The 27978-nt window shown below is 32.7% G+C and overlaps 1 protein-coding gene across 4 annotated transcripts in view; it reads right to left on the bottom strand.

Moving 5' to 3' along the window:
- The window catches only part of ADGRL2 (adhesion G protein-coupled receptor L2), a 190799-nt gene that overhangs the window by 36588 nt on the left and 126233 nt on the right, over nucleotides 1-27978 (bottom strand). For 2 of the 4 annotated variants that reach the window (XM_069480163.1, XM_069480164.1), the window contains exons 4-8: nucleotides 16780-16889; nucleotides 9839-10639; nucleotides 3469-3762; nucleotides 2824-2927; nucleotides 1785-1970 (exon numbers count right to left, since the gene is read on the bottom strand). In XM_069480163.1, the coding sequence (XP_069336264.1) occupies nucleotides 1785-1970; nucleotides 2824-2927; nucleotides 3469-3762; nucleotides 9839-10639; nucleotides 16780-16889 (1495 nt within the window). Of the gene's footprint in view, nucleotides 1-934; nucleotides 974-1784; nucleotides 1971-2823; nucleotides 2928-3468; nucleotides 3763-9838; nucleotides 10640-11552; nucleotides 11565-16779; nucleotides 16890-27978 lie in introns of all 4 variants that reach the window. The other 2 variants (XM_069480160.1, XM_069480161.1) reach the window with 2 other exon arrangements.

Below are 27978 nucleotides of genomic sequence, written 5' to 3'. Positions count from 1 at the left end.
CATTTTTTTCCTAACCTTGCCAACCAAAATTATTAAAGTCTTGGCTTTTGAATAACCTCTATTCTATGAGACTACAAAAGTTCTTTTGTTTTGTTCTCATAGTATATCGATTAGTTATTCAAGGTTTGATTACATGGTTATGGTCCCCAGAAGAGTAAGGTTAGAAGATAATTATCCCCCCGAAGGAACTTCTAAAATTCACAGAACAAAAAAAAATGCAATTTGGTATTATTTTGATCTATCACACAGAACTATCATGGTAAAATTCCACTGTTAACCTCAGCATGTTTCCTATTACTTGGATATACCAGGGAGAAAAACCGGCTGGAGTGGACAAGGATTCTAAGCCAAAGCGTGGCTTTCTGTTCCTATTAGCCTAAAAAAAACCAATATGTAACAGATACTGATATCACTGTCACATTATTTATATTTCATTTCTAGTAACCCATCCCCATATCAACCTGATTCTAGAAATGACTCCTAAAAATTTCAGGCAACGCCTATATTATTTAAGCGTACACCACATAGATAAGAAAGCAGTGACTTTTTCATGCACATACATTATGACTATACAGTCTTTGATATGATAAACTGCCAAGAATATATCATAGCTGTTTTACTCAAGTTGTTTTTTAATCCACAGAGATGACAACAGGAAACAAAGAGACTACATAATTACTTTCCAATTAAGAGGATATTTCATTAAAGTTCTTATACTTTTGGATGAATAGAAAAACAGCAACGATTATTAAAATGAATTATTTGCTTATTCTGAGAGTAATATACCTGTGAAAAGCCAACATTTGTACAGCTGATATGGGGCACATTATATAATTATCAAAGACTGAAATACATTGGATCATGCAGCAAGATGATAAAGCGTGGCAGGTAGCTGAAGAAGGGAGAAAGCAGGGTGACAGCACAGGAGAGATACCTTAAGGTAAGCCCTGCATGTCTTCTCTCGTTTTTGGAGCTTTTAAGTAAAAGAAAAGAAAATCAGAGGTTAGATTTTTATCTGTTGAAAATGAGGAAAGAAGAAATCCTCAAAAATTAAGCTGGTATTTTGGAGCTCAAAGTTTATGATACATAGTAGTCCTCTGGATGTTTGAGTCTACGCTGACTACCAAAACTGCTTGTTTACTGTTTTTGCTTGTATTTTATAAAGTATACTAATGCAAAGTATACTGACAAAAAGACAAAATATATACTGTGCTCAAAAAAAAAAGTCCATTTTTTAACTACACAGAACCATATTAGGCACAGATTTGGGGTTCCTATGAACCTAACAGAAACACTTATAGTGTGGTGAAAAGTAACCATTAAATTTTTGTCACAGTAGGAAAAATTAATAGCATGGATACAATAAATTCCTGGAGAGGGAAACTCATCCTTCTCCCAAAAGCTGCCATTGAAAGGGGTATTTCAGTGACTAATACTCTTGTATGTGTCACAATTTTGCTGCAATCATGAGTTTCATGTGTTAGCACACAAAGTATATAAACTGGTTAATGCATTCTGAAGTGACAGGATTGACTACAATCAGATGGATGAAGTTTGTCACCAACTAAGAATTCTCTAAGGTAATTAACATCATTTACACTGATTTTTTGGGCCATGTTGCTCCTTTCTCAACTGTAATTCTCACTTGAAATAATGAACCAAATTAGAAATTCTGTTTCTAAGTATATGTCCAAGGGGCCAGACATTTGGCTGGCAACTGCTAGAAGAATCAAGAGCTGCCATACAAAATGTTTAATTTAAAACAACAGAAGAGTTCTTCCTACCTTGTTATAACTCCGTCCAGCTGAATCCTTTTCACTAGGTTTCAGTTCCTGCAGCTGTGCATCGAGGATGTCCACCAACTGCTCCATCAACCTGACTGAAGAACTCACATCCCCAGCAAACACCGGCCCTTTGGTATGTTTAGCCAGTTCATTGGCAAGACTAGCAGCATTTTCTCCACTTCTAATCTGAAATGACAATTTGCATTATCTCAGTATAATTTCCTGTTCTCTTTATGGCTTCTAGTTCTCCTTGAGTACCTTTGTTGTGGTGAAAAAAATATTTGCAAACATGTCAAAATCTGCAACTAATTGAGACCAATAACTTTCTCTTCATCTCAGAAGATTAAAGGCTCTTAGATCCTCAACACACAAAAGAAATTCTTAGCCAGATATTTAAGAGAAACAAAAGAAAAAAAAGGAAAACAAATCCTTTCTAAAAATTTTCAGCTAGCTCTCATTTTACTGCAACCAATTTAAATTTTTATTTTAAAATCCTATTCATTCCAATGATCTAGAATTTAAAACAGAATGTAATCAGTGTGACACTAAGGATTATTATCTAGTGTTTGTATTTCTGAAAGGTAGATAGAAGAGGAGAAAATAAAATGGCACTGCATTACATTGTAATATTAAAGTGGTTAATACGTTTTAAAGATATTTTTAGTCATTCTATCATAATCATGTATGTTATAAACATCTGCTTGCATTCTGTGGATTTAGTTGCAAACTTAATGATATTTGATTTATTAGGCCAATGCACTATTTGTCTTATGAACATCAAAAGAAACAGAACAAACTAAATATGAATGAAATTAAACAAGTATGTACTCATTAAAAAGCTTAACATACAAAACACCATACCCCAAAACACATGTAACTTTCAATAAATAGTTTACAGACAAGACTATGCATAATTTTTTACTTTTATACTGAACAAAGAGCAATAAAGCTGGTTTTAACGTACAAAGCTAAATTATTTATGTTAGAAGTTAAAGCCCTAAATCACCAATGTGTATCACATTAAAAGGTTCCAACCAACCTTCTGAGCCAGCTGATTTACCCAGTGTGAGGTACAGTTGCTAAGATCGGGGCCCTTAGGGTTCCATGTTCCAGTGGAAACCATGCAGAGATATGAGGCAGTTCCTACAACAGATGTAGAAAACAACAGTGAAATTGAAACCATTTTTCTGCATGCATTCGGGAAATCAGCTATGATGATCCTACTCTGCGTGTTAAATTTTGAATAAACACTAATGGAAGTAGCTGACAATAACTGACAAAAAGTAGGGTTTAATGCAGATTATAAACAGTAAATATAAAGTCAGCACAGAAATACCACACATTTACAGCAAACAAACAAAAAGCCCTTGATTTTCTTGGGACTCATCCAGTGACGCTTATAATGAGAAAGGCAGCTGTAAGGGAGCCTCACTAGAGTCCCTGGGCAAAAAAATCTCAGGCTTGACCTAGGTCTTTAAGAAGGAGAGGTAATTTCGTGCCTGATCCTAAATTACTTTTACAGATTACAAAGCTTTAAATTTTCCACAGGTTCTATATTACCAAAGTAACAAAAATAAAGTTAGCTATTGTAAATATCTCCCTCTTCAAATAAAATCACTTCAGTGTAATACAGAACCGACTTACTAAATTTTAAAATGTATGTATGGTAATTTATAGAAAATACCTCTTGTTCCCTTGGGACATGGTCGTTCAACCATCATTCCCCTTTGTGTCTGAGGCCACCTTATCCCCCTCGAGTCTAAGGCTTCGCAGAATCTCTCTGGCAGGGGAAAAATATTTGTTACAGGTGGAATTTTGGTTGTAGAAACTGCTGGAGGTGGTTTTGTCCCTTTGCTTCCTTCCTGTGATCCAGCTACAGTTGTGCTCATGGGGCCTTTCTGTGAAGTAGTGCTTGTGGTTGATACTGTGGTTTTGAACAGCTCAGCTGAAGAAGTTATTGTCACAGCTGTGGTAGGCACTATGGAAAAAAGATGAGTATATTAACCTCAGACACACACTTGCACTCGCATACAGGCATATGTAAAGGGATGCACATGTGAGTGTGTCCATGCACACACGCACAGAACCCTACCCATTCATCTGCCCAAAACAAACAAAATGAGAATTACTGACATCAGTAGGGTGGGAGCAAACATAAATTTCTTCATTTATTCTAATTTATTCATATTGTTGGCTAAAAGATGGTAGTTCAGCTTTTGCTGTATGACTCCGTTTTAAGTTTATTTCTCAAAGAAATATATGACAGTACAGTTTAAGGGTAATTTCATCATATACTATTTAATAGGAAATGAAGGTCACTTAATTTAGAAATATTTTGTTATATAAATTCAAATTCTATAAACAATCAAATTCAAGGTATCAACAAAAGTATGAGAATTATATATAATTGGGATAATAAAAAAATTTAAAGTCACCCACTCTACATCTTGCAAGAAAAATACTGTGACATCTTTCCACCCAGCAGCCACTCTTGCTTCAGAGATTTTTGAGCAAGCCTGATTAGATCCAAACAGAAGATGAGCTTGGCATGCTTGTGCTGTTCTAGTAAGGAAACATCCCAGGCTTCCGCATCTTTACTTTTGAAAAGGTAGGTACGAAGAAGCAGCTAGTTCCAGACAGAGGTGCAATCTCTTATCAAGATAAAGGGTTAGATCAAATCATGCCTAATTCAAAATCAACCCTTCATATCTCACTGACCCTTAACAGAGAATATAAAAGAAGCTATGGCTATACATTTAAAAGCATATGTTTTCTTTTTTATTTTTTAATGGCTATTTTTGCCTTCCAATATTACTTTCCGACTGTTAAATCCACTAGGATCTCAAAGTTTTCCCAAAGTTTTCCCTATTAATCATCATTCAACTAACTTAAACAAGAAAAGAAAATCTGTCAGTAAAAATTTAATACTACCATTTAAAAACTGCTAGAGAATAAACTAAAGGTTTATCAACATTTACAGATTACTGGCTCTTAAAACCTTACATATACAATGCCTTAAATTTAACTTGTTAGAGTACAACAAATTGAAAACAGCTATTTTTGCAAATCATCTTATAAAAACATTAACTTATTTATGCTTTATCTATACATGAGAAACAAGCTAGAACATTAAAACTTATTAGAAAATAAGCTGATGTTATCACTGACATGTTTACTATTTTAAGCTCTGGTCCATAAATCTTTGTCTATATAATTCTGACACTATTGAGAGTATACTAAGTTTATCAGAAAAAGTAGTGTACATATGTTTCTAGTTCTTAGTAGTGACAAACTTCCTGTTAGCAATAAGTATACTATACATGTTTTACTCCTTTTTCCCCTCCACCTCAAGAGAAACTTCTAAAACATGTGTTTTATTTCCAGGGCATAATTTATTGACCATACGAGAGATGCCTATGTACACTACTCAAACATCATGCCTAGTCAGCTGCTGCAGAAACCTATTCAAACCTGTCTATCTTTTTCTGTAAAGCACTTGCCTGACATCTTGTTAAACCTCTGTAATTTTCTTTTGATTACAATGCAGTCAGGCTTTCAGTGCTTTCTCAATTAACATTTGTCAAAAGCATCACAATCATTTGCAGAAGTGTCAAATGACTGCCACTGAATCAAGTCTTAAAGAGGAGTGGGGAAGTAGAGCAAAAAGGGAAAAGGGCAGAGCAAAATGGTTTAGTGCTACACCACCTGATGTATCACTTGACACTGTACTAATTAGTACATATTTAATCACAGAAATATGTATTAATACTACAATTAGTGCTTTGTTAGCTAAGCATCAGTAAAGTCATAATAATTGAGTCAAGGTAGATAATGACCTCAATTAAATGCACAGAATTTCATGCAACGTTCTATAGCCGTGTTTCCACGTTGTTTTTTTGATAACATATTTTCATACCTTTTTACCTTTTAGTCATCTAAAGAACTTTAAAGGGAATTAACATATTCTTCAAAGGTAGATCAGTGAAATATTGGGACATCATGAAAATAACATGAAAGCAAACTTTAAGTGACAAAACTAAACCCAGCAGGGGGACAACTAGAATTTCTGGGATTTTGCAAGATTGAAGTTTACTTCAAGGAAAACAATTTTTTTTTTTCTTAATGTGAAAGCCAGAAATGCAGAGATTTCTAAAAATTATTAATTCTTTCCACAGGTGGAGATGGTCCCAGGAGAGCACCCAGTAATGATGAAAATTTATACTTATTCAGCTTTTATGTGCCAGAAGCTATGCCAGTCACTGTTCGTGAATTATCAGATCATCTTATTTAATCCTTACCACAGCAACCCCATGAAGTAGGCACTATAATTATCTTCCTTTTACAGATAAGGAAATTGAGCCCTAGAGAAATTAAATAATTTGTTTGAGGTCACTTGTCCATACTCTGAAATGCTATGATCTTACTTTTCTAGATAAAAGATTTTCATAGACTCTAGAAAAAAGTATGGCATCCAACAAAGCACCTTGTCCTTATTTTGGAAACTTTAACTGACATTGTGTTCTCTGTAAATCTTTAAAAGAAGAAAAGATGTGTAAAGATAATGTAAGACCGGAAAAATAAATCATAAAAAGTTTCATAATGAAACATGGTAAAATGTTCAAAACTCAAGAATATCCTATGAATGGCAACAGAAAATATGACAACTCACAACAGAATAACTCAAATCCATACTCCCTTTTACAGAGCTCTATTTATCAGGATGCCATATCCAGCATCCTGATTAACTGACTTAGCATTCTGCCTGTCATTTATCATTTGAATACAGACACCTAAGAAATGGTATTAATAAACATACTTAATAGGTACCCATGAAGATTTTGACAAATACATATACAATGGTTCAGTTGACTATGGCTGTATACTAAGAACTTGCTATTTATTAATAGGTTTTTCCTGCATGAAAGGGTTTTAGGACAATACTCATTTATGCTAAAGGTAATATTCCCCTCACCGAGATCCAAGAACTCACCCACTGTTCACTGAATGAACTCCAGCTAGAGTGAGTCTGTAGCCTGGTAAGGCAAAAATGAGCATCCATTAAATTTACCTGTATTCAATGTCTAAAATTACTGATCACCTCTTATACAGCATTCTTCATCAGTGAAAAGATGCTTCAGGAAGTATGTACTTCATGCTAAACACATCTTAAATACTGTAAAAACAAAACTGGCTCTTGCTAAAAATCTTCCCTCATATTACAGAAGTATCTTACTTCATAATTAGTCCAAGACAAATATTCAGAACTGCCAAAACCCAAGTAAAGGCACACCATTTCCTTGATAATATTTGGGATATCAAATCTGCAGACAGATTAAGTAAATCTAAAGCAATCTAGAATAAGAAATCGAAAAGAGTTAAAACAAAACTAAAAAGAGTTTTTCCTAAGCCCACTCTAGAGAGGGAGAAGGTGAAAGAGGAAAACTAGACCTGATTTAGGGAAATGGAACAAATGCACTATGCAGGGATCACATAAAGCTAAAAATTCAAAGAAAAAGATCAGGGCAGAGAGATAACATGCTTGTGCTGTTAAGAATGAAAAAGTCTTGGATTTATAAATGGGAGAAAGTATTGACGCTAATAAATTGTGAAACAGTCCACAATGAAAAATGAAAGGAACTGATAATTTTACAGCACAATTTATGCCTTGGCCACACACATGATAGCAAATCCAGTACATAAGACTTTAACTATGAATTTTAGCCAAACAAATCAATCATTGCTTCAGGACAGGCAAAGAACTCATTTCTCCGATTGCTCTGTCCTATCAGTTTCTTGGATCTTGCTTCTGAAAGCTGACAGTGGGTTATTGGTTTGACCTAAATTTATGGGCCAGAATGGTTCTGCAAAGCCCCACCTACATGCATATAGATAGCACACATCTTGGATAAGACAGACAGGAGTCTCTAAAAGCATATGAACATAAATTATAAGGAGGGAGAGAATAAGAATATGGGTCAAATAGCAAGAGAAATTTAGGTCAGATAAAACTTTTTATCACTAAGGGTTTCATAAAGGGTCAATACAAATTTTCACACTCTGGGAATGTTTAACAACGGCTATTTTGGATGACAAAACACAATTGTAGGAACACACGGGTGCTATATCTGCCTAAACTTCTCATTTTCAAAGCTGGTAACTGCTCTTTTGAAAAAGCAGCTAAATTATCAAAGACTTTTTCATTTGAAATGGATCAAATTATTTACTAGAATATATGTCACATGTGGAGAATGATATTACTCATTTCTGTATTCACTGAAGTATTTTGTGACAAGTAGATGGGTAATGATTTCTTGTTAAATTGAATTTGTACTCAACTAGTCACCATCCTTCAGGTGTTGCCCATTATGAATTTATAATTTTTAAAACATTTTCTTTCTTTCTTTCTTTCCTTTTTTTTTTCCTAATGAGAAAAAAAGATTTATTGCCACCCAAGGCAAATGTAACAGTTGTCAGGGTAATACAGGTTACAAAAAGGTTAACACAAGGACCAATACAATTTTAGCTAATGCCCAAAGTTTGTCAATGCCTGAAGTTTGCTTTTTGACAAACCTATAGGATAAAGGAGAAACATTATAGTAGCTTTTGGAGAAACAACTGAAATACATGAAACATACCAAATTGCTGGCCTCCTGAGCAAACAGGTATGTATAAATTTTAAAGTAAATAATTCTAAGATACTAACAATGAAGACTGTATGACTTAAAAGAAGAATTATTGGAAATTTAACAATGGACATTACCACTACAGTTTGAAGCCAAAAAACTTTAGATATACATGATTTAGAGAAAAAAGGGCCATGTACTAAGTCAATACATCGATATTCCTCTTATATGAATAAAACACATGTATTTTGGTATTCTATAACAATGCAAATTAGAAATTCAATTACAAAAAGCTGTGACTTCTACTTTTGAGGTCTTGAGTATATGACAATATTTAGAACTTATTTATAACATATCTTAAAATATATATGGGCATATGTTTATTAAGTATATTTGAATATGTGTATGTGTATTGCTTTAACAGAAGAAAAAAACACATTAATCTCCACCCCACCCTGCTGAAGAGATTGATTTAATCACTCTAAAAAACTTGAGTCCTAAAATTTGAAGTCACTCAATAGTTGAAAATTCCCATTAACTTAGTAAATCGAAATATTACAGATTTGAAACACACAAACATCATTGTTCAAATAAAAAAATACTTATAAATAGTGCAAGCTCTGTAAGATAGTAACATTCTTTTGTGAGTATGAGATAATCTTGTTTTAATGAAATATTCATTTAATTTACCCTCAAAAATTTATTTTCCACAGAATTGAACTCATTTATTAAATTGGAATATATTTCCAAAAATTTAGCATTGCTTTCTAAAGTAATGATCCTCTATAAAGATACCTAAAGAGGATACAAATAAAAAAGTGCTAGCAGATCTGTCATCATAAATCATCACTGGTAATCATTTAATGCTTAGTCCATGTGTGATAGTTAAAGTCACAGAAATACTGACTTAAAACTGTCATTAATTTATCAGGAAATAAAAATGTGCAATTTTACATGATGATCTAGGAAGATATTGGATGACTCTCCTTCTCCCATCCAGAGAATAGACACCAAAACTTCAGAACACTTATGCCTGGCATTGTACATCAAGCCTAGCCATTCTCCTGGGACTTCCTAACACACATTTCCTTTAACCACTGGCGCCAAGAAGTTAAAAGGTCTGCACATAGATTGTAATCAATTCAGAAGTCAGGTAGGGGAGAAAAACACTAACAGGTTTGTAGTGGGTAATGTATTCTTAGCAATGAAAAACTAAATTGACCAATGATGCTACAACTTCTTGAAGCCAACATTTAAATGAAGAAATTCAAAAAAATAAAAGGAACGACAATAAGGTTAAAATGTACCATGACATTGCCCTTTGTGTTTTAAGGATGAATAAAGAAAACAGACAGAGAAAAAAATGAAGAAGTTTTTTAAACGTAAGCTGTTCACAAAACGACGTAAGCATTAGAAAGCAAACATTCTTACCTTGGGCAGGATCAGGTGGACCAAACTCCAGAGAATATCGTAAAATGAAATTATTGTTCCACACATAGAGTTGGTTATCTCTTGGATTGTAATCCACTGCAGCAATATACTGGTACTGGTTGGGGAAGGGAACATCTACGTACTCTCCCCGGTTCAGTCGGGTATTATAAATGTAATCAATTGCATTCTTGCCTGTTTCACTTTCATTGTCTTGATAAACTGACCTGACCACATAGAGGACTCCACAAATCATAAAGGCATTTGATGCAGCACGTTTGTCATAGACAGTCTCCCACGTTGCTTCAAATCGCAGAGTGTATGGATTCAGTTGGCTAATAACTATCATTCCATTGTTTTGTTCAGTGGCATAAATGACCCATAAGCCATTTTCATCAACTGCTAGGTCGATATCAGTCTTTCCTCCCCATCTATATGGTGAGGTATCATGGTAGTTGGCATAGTTAATTATGGCCTCGCCACTCTTAATTCTAGTCCTCAAGTCAAATTTCACAATATTCCTCGTTCGTTCTTTGTTAAAGAAGACAGCACCATCATATACCACAAATCCAGTACCATCTACTCGATTTGGAAGTTTGTATGTTGTTGTTTGACGACTATTTTGGAAATCTTCTAAAGAAGCATACTCTATTAAAGTATCTGTACGATAAGGAGTCCAGGGCATGAAATAAATTTTATCTGCAGCCTGAAGAGGGTCCTTGCACCAAGCACCTGCCTTTTGTTCAGCTTCATATATACATGGTGAGTCCACAATTGCTTTCAAGGTCCCAGGGCACACAAAAACTAACAGTCATAGAGAAAAGACAAAAATTAAGCTAAGTTAAAAAATTACACAAACACATGTTTTAATGACCACTAATCAAAAGAGGAAAATTCATTTAATTAGCATTCAATTTTACCAAAATGTATACTTAATATAAGTACTATCCTTCATTTCTGAAGTTACCATAATCAATGTATTAGTGTACAAAATTTATTTGGGGTTTATTTTCACAAATACAAGCCTACATTTAAGACCATTCATAACTGGGCTGAACAATTTAAATTTTTGCTGTGTGCTTTTATCTTATAATTTGGTAATATATGTTTTAAAATGTTGAAGTTAATGTATAAAGTATTCTATTTTATTCCAAACTTTATACCCTCCAACCCCTAGCCCAACTATAAGCCCTCAAAAGCAAAACCACAAAATAAGTCAAATAAAACAGAAAACCCAATGTAAAGACTTATTGAGAACTTTTACAGAAGTTAGACTGAAAACAAAGGTGCTTCAATTTAAGGAACAGAAATATTTGAAAAATGCAATTAGGAGCACAGAAAAATACAAGAAAAGCAGTGATAAAACAACCAGGAGACCCTGTAACCATGGCATGCTATGGAGAGGGTTCTGGAAGCCAGGCAAGATGACACTTTAATCATAAGAAAATATCCAGGGTGTCAGGAAAAGAGATAAAGGGTAAAAAAGAAACAGAGAAAGGGCAGCTCCCCCTCGCCGACTTCAGAAATTTTTACCCCATCACCAGATTTAGCAGTCATATAATTTCAATGTCAACGGCTGACTTCTTTATGAGGTGCACATATGAGATCCTGCTAATTATTTTAACATAGGAGTGTTGTAGGGGAAGGGGAGGGAGGAGGTTAACATCCATAAGGCACATAACAAGGAGCTGGGGTTCAGACTGTATACATTATTTACCTTTTTGCTCCACTTCTATTTTAAGCATCAGAAGAAAAATAAAAAAGGTGCAAGGAAAAAAGAAAAAAGATTAAAATAAATTGACTATTAGTCTAAGACTGAATTCGTAACAGATGCTAAATATAGGAAGAATAAGAGCTGTACTACTTTGGATAAAGAGAAACACACAACAGGAAAACCTAGCAGGAGAAAGATTCTAAAGTTACATAAAAGAACACGGATCAATCATTTTAGTAGATTAAGGAGGCAATATAAATATGATGGCATGTTGCTTCACTTAGTGTACCTGAATAAATAATGAAACTCTTCACTAATGCATGGTATATACACTCTTGCCTTTCCAAAGTCACTCAGCATTCTTATCAAGTTTTACTTTCTATATGTATGCCACAGACATAAATGCATGCATAGGTGCTTCATTCCCACTTATCTTATGTGAACTTAATTATTAAACTGACTAAACTTACATAAGCATAACGACAGGAAAATACATTTATAAAAATGACAAGTCAATATTGGAATTTAGGTCAAATTTAATAAATATTGACATGGTTAAAAGATATTTAAGTAAGAAGAAATGTATAATTATGCATCTCAATATATTTTTCACTTGTTTTTCTATTATTTTCTATTTCTAGATAAAACCATCTTAACCATAAAAAAATGCCTCCTTTTCAGGACTATATAAATCTCCCCCCAACCCCAATAGAGATTTTGAAGAGTGGGGTAAGGTAGTACCTTTCTTCCCCACTAAGAACTAGTAAATTTACTTATTTAGGTTTATATATACTTTATAAAATTCTTATTAAATTTTCTATATTATATATTTCAAACTTGTAATACTAAGTCTATAAAAAAAAGTAAGCAAAATACATACAAGGGAAAAGCAAGCACAGTAGGCAAGGAGAAAAAGGAAGAAAGAATTATGGTTAGCTTATTTCGACAATTCTACCATCACCAATTTACACAGAAAGCAAGCTAGCATGCAACAACAATCATACCGAGCATTCAAAGCAAATACCTTGACTCCACAGACCTTATAAAAGTAAATGCTTTAATAAAACAAACCTGATTAGTAGAGTTAAATGAGAAAAAAAAAATCTCCTACAAGTTTAAAGAAATAGATTATGCAGTTAATAAGATCTTTCTTGTTAAACAGTATTCTAATAATTATAAACCATAACATACTATTTTACATTGTATGTAGGTTTGAAGTATGTTGCCTGAATTTCATAAAATGACCAGACCGATACCTGTGTTTCTCCCTCATCCCTTATTAAAATGCATTAGGATGTGCTAACACTACAACTCCAAACTGTACTCAAAGACAGTGTAGTGAACATTTCGTTAAAATCTTAGCTTGATTAATTTTAAAAATTACAATAATTCATCAAGATTAAGTATTGACCTTTTGAAATACCTACAGGAGAAACATATCACACAAGCATTTTTGCCAGAGGAATAGCATATAACCTTCCACATTGAGCCACAACCTCCCACAACCAACTTGGTCTATTCACACACTTTCAGGAAACATACTTGCTCTATAATGTGCAATTCTGACTATATCCAGTAAATAGAAGAAATTTAGTGTTACTGACTTGGAAACAATACTTTTTTATAAACCACTAGTCCTAAAATTACTCCTCATTGAAGAGTAACATTATACCTTGCTTAGAATCAAGAACAGAAGGGCATGGTGAGAAAATGAGGATAAGAGAGATCATTAGTGTTGTGACTACTCAGACTACATTTTATATACAGGTGTACCTTTTTTTAACTAAGGAAAGGATGATTTTACTGAAATAAAGCAATTAAATGTAATGGATGGGAAAAATATATTTTAAAATATGTTTACTTATTTAAGACAGAACTTAAAACGAGTTCAACAAGAGACGTAGAAAATATTTTATGCTTTCCATTCATTGAAAATGGCTGGATTTTATTATTTGATACACTAAAATGATAATGTAGTTACTGAACAAAATATCAAATAGGGAAAGTATTTATTTATTTATGATTTGGCTGATATCACATATTTTTTAAAATTATGAATTATATATAATTTATAATTCTGATGAAAAGTAAGTAACATCAAACATAAAAATTTTTAAAAAATTAAAAAATCTTGGATGATTGATGTATCCTATGAGAAAGACATGGATCTTTAAAATAAAATGTCCCTATGATTTTCATGAAAAGTCCAAAGGATAGATACCTGTCTAATCAGCCAAAAATCTATCAACCCATAAGAATATAAAAATATAATAAAACTAATAAAATCAACAGTCCATATCACATGCCAAATATATACTGCCACTTGTCTTAAGAGATTGTATTAATTAATTCATAATAATACATTTACTTTTCTATAGACCAAACACACAAGCACACGACCCACCAACATCAGTGGAGGACTACATGGATATGCAAGACAAGAAATTGACCCACACTAACTACAGCCTACATACTCTGTATCTGAAGTGACACACTATTTTATTTTGAATAATCTTGCATGTTTATTAATAATGATTTCATCAATAGTAATGGCTATTTTTTCTCATCAAATACAACTTGTACCTAACATTACAGTATAATTTTTATAATACAATGATAATTTGAAATGGGTGTACAAAAGTGAAAACCAAATTCTGCCTGTAGGACGCAAAATTCCAATCTGATTACTTTCCTTTATCCTCCATGATACTCATGACTTCTTTCAAATACATGCCATTCCTAACACTCTGTCCATGATAACGGAGGCTCTCTCTATATACATTTTGACACAGACATTATCTAGGTAAGTTCAGATGTCATATACAATGCATGTGCCTCTTTATAAACATACTAAAGTAAACCAAATAACAGCATTTCTAATGTTCTCTGTTTAGCAAATTTGTTATAAAATTTTCAGAAGTCATGGAAAACTTCTAAAATTGTTCTACAATAGGATGAAACAGTTTGGGATACACAAGCTCCTGGAGGATTTGCTGTGGATAGAAACTGGCCTAAAGCCAAGCGGTAAAAAAATACATAATAAACATCATCTGATGGTGACAATTTTTATTAACTAAGTAAAGTGTAAAAGAGGTATGCAAATGTTACAAAGTACAAGAACTATTAAAACAAGGAGAAAGTGAAAGCTGGAGGATTAAAACAAAAGCAAGTGTAAGGAATGGATATAATGGACAGAAGCATAAAGAAAGAAAAGGAGAGGAAAATGGAAAAGAGAGATAAGGAAATACACTACTCTACGTAAGATCAGAATAACTAAAAGGACCTTTTTGCATTAAAATTTAATATTAACTGAAATTGTGCAATTTATAGTGTGTCACTACTATACAGTATATAGGAAGTATAATTACTTCTATTCTCTACCAAGGAGCGGTTAAAAAAAAAAAAAATGCCATAGACTTATTTCTGCCTCGTGCAAACATCTAGAAAGGTAACAGCAAATTAATTACCGAGGTTTTTTATTTTAAAAGACAAAATCTAAAAAGAACAAATACTTCTCTGAGTATAGCTATTTGCAAGTTTAGTGCACAATATACAATACTTCTGGAGAACTGAAAAAGTAAAATTTTGAAAGTTAGATGTTCCAGAAGATATCCACATTTTCCTTTCTTAAGGAAAGCGCAAGAAATAACTTAAGAGACTGAAAATAATATTTGCTTAACACTGTTCTTGGTCTATAGACTAGGTTACAGGAACTGGCTCCAGAAAGACACAATTCTTGGCAGCTCTGATTGATTCCACTGTTTGGGAATGGATGCTGTAGTCCTTCTCTAATTTGAGGACAGAGACCATGCTAAATTCAAGTGAAAGTGACTTTATGGAACAAAATTTTGGTTAGGTCAAAAGAATGCAATGTTCCTCTAGTGGCACAGGAGAATGACTATGTAAGCCACCAACACTATACACAGGAGAAATAATATAAAGATCAGTTTACTCAGTAGGCTTCCAATCCTACAAATGGTATAAAAAAATACTGAAAACATAAAAAGCATCCATTTCACAGTAACACAGGAACACAGAGCAGGGATGAAAAGAAAAGATAATATGTGTTTGGCCTTTAACTGATAACACAAAAAGCCAATTTGTCAAAACTGTGGCAGAGAAAAGAGAGAGTGCCTTATCAGTATGTGTAAGAATATATGACTACCATATTGGACATAGCATATCTATCAGAATTTGGCCTTTGGTTTTAGAAATCATGATAGTTTGGACATATGGACCTGTCAGAACTAGTGATCTAGTTTTCAAGATTCTGGAAACATCAATTTCATTATGTGGTGAATCCAGTATTTTTTTGCAGAGAAGAATACAAAAACTGTTTCAAATCAGTAAAATTGCTGATAAAAAATTTGTAATTCAAATGTCTGTTAACATGACTAAATTACATTTCTATTTTTTTCCAATTTAAAAAGTAAAAGAGACAACAGCACTATCAAACTACTATATGAAAATTAGGTAATACATTCCAACTTTCAAGTTGTCTAAAATGTTAAATTTTTTTCTATTGAAAGTATGGAATATAATTTTGAAGTATGAATTCTGAGATTAGAAGAAAACTACATAAAATTAGATTAGCTATATCCTACCTATAAAATTTTCAATTGAATTTTAAATATCCCTCTGTAGGATCTTAAAAATGATGTTACAAAATTAAAAATAGAAATATGTGTAAGACTTTGTTGTATCTATCTGTTTTATTTAGCGTTAAGATTTCAACCTTGAATCGTGTAACGAAATGCTCCCTAAGGACAATGAAACAAAAAGGGCAGCAGTTGCCTCAGTTACTGCAATGGTAGCTTTTACCAAGCACTAAAGTTACAACAACAGCAGGTAGCCATTCAAGTAGCTCACGATTAAAACTAAGTCAATTCCTTCTTTAGAAAACTGTGAGCCAAACCAATTTGTCAGCAACTGGTATTGGGCAAAAGTACAGATTTCTATCGGCCCTATTGAATAGCTAATTCAAGTTTGTTTTCTGGAAAAACACTAGCCTTAAAAGCCAAACACTTAAGAGCACAGATAGACACTTGGCCAGCATCACACTATGGCTTCCTTCCACACTTCATGAAGCTAATTGGAGGCCCAAGTCTGTTAGTGCTCTGCATGCATAATGGTTTTATAGGCCATAAACATATGCTTCTTTCACATGTGTAGTCTTTCAGCATCAATGAGTAATGCTGGAGAAAATGAAAAATATAAACTTCATACTTACTGTAAGGGACACATTCATATTGGACTTCAAGGTATTTGTATGTTCCAGGACATGGGTCAGGAAATACATCTGACCCTGTAACTACTATACACTGGGTTCGATTGTTGCACCTGGAAAACAAAATAAATCAAACTCGTGTAACTAATTTATTTGTTTATTTTTACTTGAGAAATATGATATAGAACTGATTCATAGTTTCTTCAAGCAACTAGAAGCATAAAATAAAAAAATTCAAGTGATACTAAGTTGCTCTACATTATTAAATTATGTTGTAGTCTCTGTACCACGGGTCACACTAAATTTTCATTAGAAGTAAAAAGAAAATAGCTGACAGTTCTTTATTATTGGCCAAAAAAAAAAAAAAAATATTACCAGAATACTTAATGCCATATGTAAGAATTACAATTACAATTTTTAAAAAATGGTATGATTATTGAACAGAAACATAGAATCATAAACTAAATAGCCCAGCAATAAGTTTTGACAACATATTAAAACATATGGGGAGCCAAGTTTTTTAAGTTTATCCTCTAAATCCAGTTTGCAGTTAAGTTCTTTATTACAGGTGCTTTTCTACATTACTGAATACCTAATACAAAGATAGTAGCTCTCACCTTATATGCTATGGCCTGTATAAATAATAAAATGCATTTAAAGCATTTAGCACAGTGATTGGCACATATTGAATGTCTAAGCATTGTTGCTACTTTCCCTATTTTCAAAGATCAATGTGCTTATATACTATTATGTTAATATGATATAACTATGTACCTCAGTTCTAAATTAATACTCCCTGAAATATAACATTAAAAAGAATGCCAGACTAACATGATGCCTAGAATGTCCAATTTATTATTATATGGAAGCGTTTTCTTATTTTTGTGTTGTCATTAATTCATCTCAAGAGTATTAGAAAAGTTAGAATTCTAGGCAAGATTATACTTAAGGTCTATGAATTTGTCCAAATGGTCTTTTTACAAGCTTTGTAAAGGCAAGAACTATTTCTTTTATAATATGATTTGATTACAACTCAATGAAATGGAATGTTTTCAGGGTTTTTATGTTTTCTGATAGCATATACATTAAGAAGGCAAAGCAAGCAGAAAAAGAACATTATAAAAAATTTATTTAACAGTTGGAATACTAGATATTCTATAGTGCATAAAGCAGCTGAACCATAAAATACCACTATAAAGAATTTTGAGAAAGCATCTCAGTTCCTACCTAGCACAACTAACTAAGGGACAGTGGAAGAAGAATCATGTTAATGAAGGCTGTACACGTTAAGTCCTACCCCTCGGTGTGGTTTCAACTCAAAACTAGGTTCACCCTTCTCTGAAGAGCAGCAAAGACTGAAAACTTCTCTAAGATTAAATAGGCAAATTTTTATAATTTTAAGTATACCACAATGAATTTCAAATGAGTCTTAAATATTAAATAAATTATAACCAACATTGCTTGTATAAATATTAAACTAATGTTAACTTTTATTATGATTTCTCTATAATACAGTGTGGCATTTTTTTTTTTAAAAACATAATTATATAATGTCATTTTCAAGGACATGGTATATACAAATGGTATATTGTCACAGTCTTCTGCAATATCATGTTTTCCTCTCATTTTTCTGTATTTCTCTTAAATTGGTTCACTCATTGGAAGAAATCTGCCAGTGGTTCATCATTTAGTGTACATGAAGTATTTTAACATAAATCACAGAACTAATTTTATATCCTAAAATTTAAAACAGGAGGTGGGTTTAAGATTTCTTAATTGTCAATAACTAATGTTTCAACTAATGTATAAACATGGTCAGGAGCAGTGGCTCATGCCCGTAATCCCTGCACTTTAGGAGGCTGACCCAAAGGGAGCCTCAAGTGAGGCTAGACCACCACTTGACCTCAGGAGTTCAAGACCAGCCTGGGCAACATAGAGAGACCTTGTCTCTACAAAAAACCAAGCAAAATTAGCTGGGTGTGGTGGCATGTGCCTGTAGTCCCAGCTACTCAGGATGGTAGAAAGCATGGCTTGAGTCCTGGAGTTCAAGGCTGCAGTGAGCTATGACATTGCCACTGCACTCCAGCCTGGGGAACAGAGTGAGACCTTGTCTCATTAAAAAAAAAAAGAAAAGAACAGAACAGAAAAAAAGAAAAATGTAATTCTGATGTTTTCTTTTTCTTCTTTCTTAAATTTAGCAGCAAGAGATTTCACTGCTTTATAAAAATTTCTTGATCTCCCAGGAATCCTCAATCACTAACATGGTCCCCGTTAAAAACTAAAGTCCATTTATTTCCTTCTTGTTACTTATTCAGACCTACAGAGACCTTCCCTTTATCTTACTCTCACACTTCTCAGAAAAGAAGAAATGTAAACTCCTATGTGTTACATAACCTTTATACAATCCCTTGTTATACATTTTATTAATGTAACTACTCAACCAAACTTTGTTATGTTTCAAATGGTGTTTAAATATTTTCATTATAGAAATCCCATAAAATAACAATTCCACTTGTGAGTAAATGTTTCCTATACGTCATCACTCTTCTCGTCTCACTGAAGGCTCCTCTCACAACACCACACCAGGAACATATGGGAGAGAAAGGGGACTGGCCTTAAGGCTGAAATGGACCAAGAATTTGAAGGATTTCTGACCAAGGTGAAGGAGGAAGTAGCTCTAAGGATTTGGGAATTTATATCATTTCCCCCAAATAAAGAATACATTGAAGATTATCCAATTTTTTTCCAGTAGAGGTAACTGGATGAATGAATATGACTAACATAGGATTGGAAATTTTTTTTATATTTCTCAATGTCAAAGTATGTTTTGCAAGTAGTATACAAGAGATAAGCATTCTCATCTCCATTACATTTTGTTTGAATGAGGACCAAAACCATAAAACAAAAAATAATTGCCCACATTTATTCTTTTTCTGAACAACTTTGCATTAGTCATCTGACCACAATTACAAGTTCAAATTATTGTCAAAAGCAATTATGATAGTTTATATCAACCACATAATTTTTATCTCTTTAAATAACCACACTGTACAAAACATTTGCTTTAAGATAGCAAGAAGTGTTTATTCTCCAACTATAATCTTAAGCACAATTGAAGGTAAGGAGACTTAATGAAGTTCCCGTAAATAAAATTATATAAATTCCTAAATTCATGGCCTCCCAAAGTATTAAAAATGCTCATTTTACATTTGGAAAATTTATATATAAATATATAAACATAATATATATATTTTATATATAAATACACATACATATCTCAGAAGTACAAGAAATCAATCTTGAGAAAAATTGGAAATTAAGGACTAAAACAGTAAACGGTCATCAAGAAGAGGAACTTAATTGTAAGAAGTATAAGATAATCAAAGCTTTGCATACCAGTATCTTGATTCATAAAAATATAAAAATGAATCTAAGGTTTTAGAGGACCAAATCATGGAAATAAAAATAAAGACTATATATATTCTTTATGAAGGAAGCAAGGAGTTAAGTTTCCAAATACAGTATAAGGACACAAGGGAGAAGGAATACCCAATGTGAGCTGTTAATACTAAGAAAAAGGTGAAAATCCTGAACCAATATGCTGTTGGTAAGATTGTAAAACTATAAATTGCTATCATTTAGAAAGATCACAAAAGAGAAAGCAATTACTTAGCCACAGAAGCAAAGTAAATTCACACTGAGGGCTTAGCTTCAAGTTTTAATTCTGATGAAACTGAAAAGGCATAACTAAGACAAGAAAAAAAAGGTGTTGGTTCAGTAGTTTGTATTCTTGGTAACAGAGCATAGCTCCTGGCATGACTTCTTTTTCTTCCCACACATGAAAAGATTTCTTTATCAATAAAAGTCTCACTGTATTAACAATTAAACTATCAGTACATTTTGATAATGCCAAGTGGATTTATTACGTGAATAACCTGCACTTTTCTTAAATGTTAAGCATAAAAATTGAGTGTGACTGAGAACAAGGCAGAAGAGAAAAACAGGGTTTTTTAAGTAAGTGGATATTTGATTACAATTTGAAAGAATTACGATTACTGTTCATCAATAAATACCAGAAACATTTTGAACACTTCAACTTTCAAATAACTTATTAAATATTTATAAGGATGCACAGATGAGTTAAGATAGTTAAAGCAGTGGTTTCCAAAATGTGGTCCTCATAACAATGCCACCAACATCAACTGGAAACTTGTTAGAAATGCAGATTATCAGGCCCCACTCAAAACCAGCAGATTCAGAAACTCTGGGTTCGGATACTCAGCCATTTTAGTTTTAACAACCTCTGCAAGTGATTCTGACACATGCAACTTGTTCGAGAACCACTAGGTGAAAACGAGACAGGTTGAGCTACTTTAGTAAAGAATAAATATGTATGGCAACACATGCTTTTGCTGTATGAAACTTAATACAATACAAGTGAAATAGAAAATAAGTGATGAGTACGATTTATGTTAACATGTCTTCTTGCTAATTTTAACTATAGGAATCAAGGGGTTTAGTTGCTTTAATTTTGAACAAGCTGCTAGTTATATATCACTTCCTGACTTGGAAGTATACTATCTGAGTACATGTATACATCGAATATGAGCCCGTTTTTTAATAGGTAAGAGGGAAAGTATAATGTTTTTCTAAAAACTTTCTAGCAATAAACTGGAAATAAAAATTTTGGGAATCTGTAAAAATATACCATGTTTCATAGCAGGATGTTATTAAAATAACAGAAAAATATGATTCATTGTAATCACTGCAAATTTTTCTATATTCAACCTTTGATTTATTTACTCAAATAAATTTTAATAGAGTGGCTCAACGCTAGGAAGGCAATAAATGCTTTAAGAGAGAACAAAGGGGCATAAATAGGCCCTGCAAATAATGTCTAAGCAATGTCTGGGGTATTAATTGATGATTTAATGCTAACTAAAAAATAAATAAAAAAGTGCATAAGCACTCAGTCCCAAATTCTAAACATTTAATTATTTTTCATATTCTTCTAACTACATTTTGAAATTTTTCAAATTTGGCATGTAAAGACAAAAGTTTAATCATTATTTCACATCACTGGGTTAAAGACACTATCAAAAATGTTACCTATATGTAATTTCTGGCTGTAACTTTCTAACTACCATATTAAAGACTTTTCTTACTATTCTAAAGTATACAAAGAGTACAACACTCAACCTGAGAATTCCAAGTAACTAAAATCAATCTAATAATAAATGCTTTCTAACATTATCAAGTTCAAATACCAGAATAAAAGTACGATTTCTGGCATTAATATTCATAAAACTTATATCTTATTTATAAAATCCATCAACCACAACAAAGAAAATCCTAAATTCTGCTTTATAGGCCCTAAACTGGTTTAAATGGGGCAAAATACTGAATTTTAAACATTATTTAAAAACTCATTCCTGTAGTCCTTCTACCCTAAATGGGGGAATAATTCAATTCAAGAATGAAGCCAAATGTTTATCTCTAAAAGCCGAAGGGAAAAAAAAAAAATTTGGAGATAGTAGTTTATTAATTTATTTCCTATGCACAAGAAAATACCAATATATTCACTGATGGGCAAAAATTAGAGTAAATATTTAAAGTCAGTGATATTGCCCAGGTTCAGTAAGAGAAGAAATTTCAAAAAATACTTTAAAAAATATCTAATGTTATCTCTTAGCCATCACAATTTGCAGATAGCAAGACGTCAAAACTATTGCAAACAGTATATGTTATCTTCCAGAGGTAATCAATGTTCTCAGGTCTCAATATTAACTTTTATGGTATCCACAGTATTTTTTGAAATTAAGATAAATGTTCTCAAGAAAAATGTGTAACTGATGAAAAGGCATTTCATAAAAATACATTGTCATTAATTTACATACAAGTATATGGAAATTACTTAGGAAATGTCATGCGCAGATTAACAGCAGTATTTTGAAGAAACATTATCTTTTTGAGACATAGTGCCTCATTACTAATGAAATATTAATGCAAACAAACTATTAATATGTTCCTTTTCGTTAATCTTTTAAAACTGTAAGTGAAACAAGGCACAAAGCACAGGTTACTTATTACACTCTGAGAATAAACTGTATCAAAAACAATATAGTATTTTGTTTATCTCTGTTCAGAAGCAAACTCATTTGCTAATTGGGAAGAGATTAGTGTTTAAAAGCAGAGGCTTTAGAATCAAAAAGAATTGGGGTTTAAGTCCAGTTCGGCAGCTTACTTAACTCTGAGTCTATAAACAATGTATTAAACCTTTCAACCTTAGCTTTCTCATCTGTAAAACGTAATACTTTCTTTAGAAGTTTGTTTAGGTTAAATGGGATAATGCAGTCAACTCTTTGCACAATGCCTGGATAACAAAACTCAACCAAAACATCGCCACTACCAAAAACATTAATAACAACAATGTCCCTTGTATAAGATGGACACAGATTTGCAAACCTTTAAAGAAGCGGAACATCTTATACTCTTCCATAGTAGATCCTACACCGTGCATATTCTTTCCTGTGTACACCTTTAAAAACAGGCTGAACTATTCATGCAAATTTGTTTCCATTCCAACTCTAATCTTGAATAGTACAAGGCCCAAAAAATTGCTTTTGCTCGTCTTTTGATTATCTTATGCTCATTATTACACTTTACCAAGTGCAAAGTATGGAGATGAGATTCCATGTGTAATCTATTGTGAGAGGTGTTTTAATCAATAGTCTTGTTCTGCTGATTAAGCAGGGGCTTCTGTTTTGGCAAGATAACATTAGTTTCTCCAGTCATGCTCCAAAAACCATTGGGAATCTTCAGCAGATCATTAGATATGCTACAATAAAGCTTTGGTGCATTTTCTTTTCTTCCTTAAATTACTTCTTCACTGTCCCATCGTTCCCCGTCACCGATGGCACCGCATTATTATTGCAGCTCCCCTGAAACTTGAACTAGAGCTATGTCCCCAGGCCATAGGATGCCATTTTCAATTGAAGCTTCTACTTGAAAATATAAATTAAGAAAATTTCATTATCTCCTGCCAGGGGCCATTATTCACCACAGTTCTAAGGAAGATTAAAAATGCAAAATCTACCAACTTGAACAAATACTCTAGCGTTCAATCGAAAACCTCAGTATATCATACAGAAACTACAAATTCAAGTTTGCTTAAATTTGAAATCATGCAATTATTAATTAAAGAATTAGTCCAATTTTTTATTAGTTCTGTATGTTCAATGTTCAGTAAGGATTGCTTCAATAATTTCTATCTTTTACTGGGATCTGTTAGATTTTAAACTTCAATTACAAAATACTAGCAATGATAGGTCTGTTTTTTTTTTTTTCCCCCCGAGTTACTTTCTGTCTCAGTTAAAAATGCTCACTTTCTGGAGAGGAAATAAATGCTTTCATAGTACCAGAGTATCATGTAAAAATACTCCTTTTCAAAGTGCCAGGTATAAACAGAACATTCAAGAGTATCCTGGAAGAAAATAAACCGCATCCACAGGTGAATTATATACTCTAAATGAACACAACAGCTACAGTTGAATTATTACAATATAAATCCATTCGTTAATTAATGCTATAGGAATTAAATTCATTCTTGAGTCTCAATTATTAAATAAAAATAAATTATATGTTCACAAGTAAATTATGTTCTGTTGAAGTACACAAATTTAAAGAAATTTAGAAACTTTACCACAAAGTTAGAGAAAACACTAAAGGGAAAAGAAAGAGAAGCTGCCAACTTATAAATACTTACTAGAAGTGATTATATGCCTGGCACATGATAAGAATTCACTGTTTCATAAATGAAATAATGATGAATGGTTTGGCCTGGCTATTTCTGCTTGTGAATATATATGGTTAATAGAAAATAAACAACAGACATCCAAAGACATCTAATTCTGCTTCAATCAGCTGCATCTGATTCTCAGAGAATTCCATCAATTTGAATATAGTTTTGTTTCACAAATGCCAATAATAAACACTTAAGAGATAGATTACTTATTTAACAGGAAGGGAAAAAAAGTACTCTTTAGCTTCATTCACTTCTGCATTCGCTAACAAATTCCAAATGACCCAGAGCACTCCAGCCATTAGAACACTTGTCTTTTTCAGTCCCAGTTTAGAACAATTTTTACAGACACACCAGATGACCTTAGAACATGAATAGGTGAGCTTCAATGCAAATAGACTTGCTCAAGCAAAGTAATCAAGTGAACCGAGAGGAGACACAAAGAAGTTATGCTTCAAGATATAAGGTTACAATCATCCTCAGAGATGCAAGAGGGAAACTGAGTTGAATGTTAAATCAAGCCTTTGATTTTTTTCAATTTTATAATAAAATGCTTTTATCATCTAAAGTTTTATTCTGTAGAGCTAAGTGGGTCCTGCCTTCTTTAAATATTTATTAATGATGATTTGTGAGCTTAACTAATTGCTAAGTAAACATAACATTAGGAAGCTAAATGGTGTGTAATTAATATGGCAAAAAAGGTGTTCTATAACAATGTTCCCATTTGTCACATAACTATTTCTCATAATTTATTTAATAATTTGTGTAGTCTAGATTTCTAACCATCACATAGAATTTAATTCTCTAGGCATTTTAGGATATTATACTTTTTGCATTACAGAATATTGTGTTATTTAAAGTATTTTCAAATCATTACCGAAATAAAGTTACTTCTAGAATCTCTAGCATAATATGCATGAATACTGGTATATGTATAGATATATAATTTGGAAAAATATATATAATTTATATTCCAATCAATTTCTTTTTTTTTTTTTTTTTTTTGAGACAGAGTCTCACTCTGTTGCCCAGGCTAGAGTGAGTGCCGTGGCGTCAGCCTAGCTCACAGCAACCTCAAACTCCTGAGCTCAAGCGATCCTCCTGTCTCAGCCTCCCGAGTAGCTGGGACTACAGGCATGCGCCACCATGCCCGGCTAATTTTTTCTATATATATTTTTAGCTGTCCATATAATTTCTTTCTATTTTTGGTAGAGGTGGGGTCTCGCTCTTGCTCAGGCTGGTCTCGAACTCCTGAGCTCAAACGATCCGCCCACCTCGGCCTCCCAGAGTGCTAGGATTACAGGCGTGAGCCACCGCGCCCGGCCCTCAATCAATTTCTTATATATTGATGTTTTTAAAAGTTTAAAATATAATCCTGTTTTTTTTAAAAAAAAAAATTACAACTCTGATTAAGTCTTTTAAATTGCACTTACAAAAAATTACAGAAAAATTCAATTTATCACCAAAATGATAACCATATGCAAAACCACAAACTGTCTTTCTATACTATCAATATATGAACATAAATCTATTTCTCTGAAAAAGATTATAGTGTATAAGACAAATGGAAAGACCCCAGCCAAAAAAGTAAATTATCCGGTAATCTATGGCAAGTCAACACAAAGGCTTGACAGTAAAATCTCATGTAAACTCAATTCTACAAGGCTATCATTTTATTTTTCAAATGTTGAAAACAGTAATAACATATAAGTGATACCCCTCATAATCATTTTGTGTCTGACTAAAATATTGTGCCAGGAATTATAACTACAAAGTATGTACACTTTCATATTTATAGTTAATTTACATCTTGGAAACTCCAAAAATTTTCTCAAAAATTCCACATTAATTACTAACATAAGCATTTTGAAATGGCAATGCTGATTTGCTAAAAACAACGTTCTATGTTTTAGAAACCTTTGGAATTCCTCACAGTTTTTACTGGACCTTGGGGTCAGTTTAATGCAAATTAGGCTTGACTCACTCAGAGCCTTATTAATCCAGTACAAAATCTCTTGTTTGCAGAAATGCACATTCAACATAAATGTGCTTGCTTTTATTAGCAAAATAAGAAGTATTTATTTACAAAGCATGCCACTGAGACTAAGTTTCACTCACAGGGTCATCAGGTCTAACTATTTAATGAAAGGAATAAGATAATATAAGTGGGGATAAAAACCATAACATTTTGAAACACTTAAAAATATTGCTTCTGTGTCCAAATTTTCAAGGCCTATACTTTTAATAATTCAAAAATATATTATTACCTGTATCAATTAAGAGCAATTATTTATAAAAATGTTAACTTACTGCAGTTTGCACTTGCAGAAACTATCACATTTTTAACAGGGGAAATGGGAAATTGCTATGGGATGCCCTAGTTAGATTAAATTAGCAAGAAACTTGTTACCAGACTATATAAAAGACACAGCGTAATAAGACATGACCTTGCAGAGCAGTGGAGCCAATCTGTGATGTTTTTCCTTCCTATAACCCTTGCTAATTATCTCCAAAGTTACAGACCCTTTTTTGTCATGGGTTATTTTTCTTCAAATTGTGAGGGGATTTTGGTTTCTAAATATTTAATTAGTCTTGTTATGATATGAGATTGTTGTACATGCCGAGCATTTTGATTTTCATATTCTATTTCTTCTAATTATGTTCAGATTTAGATTGGTCATCCCCAATCTTTTCCTTTTGTAATTATTTACTTCTTAAGGATCATTCAGTGAAGAAATATTTTCACCCTTATGGCTCTTCTTTTCCACAAATGGCTTTTCTGGTCCCTTAATTACCCGCTCAGAGGATTAGAGTTTGAAACAATGCAAAAGAACCTGCAACTAAACGGAGTTTTAGAGGGCAAAATTGAGTAAACTAGATTTGTGCTGTTGCTATTTTAAATTCATCTTAAAGTTCACTTCCTTGGTTTGGATATGATTTTTGATAAAGAAGAAAATTAACTAATAAAGATTTTTTTTCTGACTCCCAAAATGTTTGATGCTATGTCTTTCATCAGTATTACAAAACTTGAATATAAACAAAAAATTTCTAGTATAGTTGATAGCAATATGATTTCTGCTTTTACAGACCTCAATTTGATGACAGTATGGCAACAAATGTTGACAGAATTACTATACAAATTAAACTTAAGGTACAGAAATAAAATCCGAAGACTTTTGGAAGTGTAGCTTTTTAAAAAATACTTGCATCTATTCAAAACTATACTGAACAGGGAAAAAATGAAAGCCTTCCCACTTAGAACTGGAACCACACAACGTTGCCCTCTATCCCCGCTTCTATTCAACGTAGTGCTGGAAGTTCTAGCCAGCAACATAGTGCTGGAAGTCCTAGCCAGAGCAATCAGACAAGAGAAGCAAATCACGGGCATCCAAATTGGGGCA

This window comes from Eulemur rufifrons, chromosome 8 (genome assembly GCF_041146395.1).
Source record: "Eulemur rufifrons isolate Redbay chromosome 8, OSU_ERuf_1, whole genome shotgun sequence".
Taxonomy (NCBI): Eukaryota; Metazoa; Chordata; class Mammalia; order Primates; family Lemuridae; genus Eulemur; species Eulemur rufifrons.
Note: the sequence above shows the minus strand (reverse complement) of the source record. Positions and strands in the feature narration are given on the sequence as shown.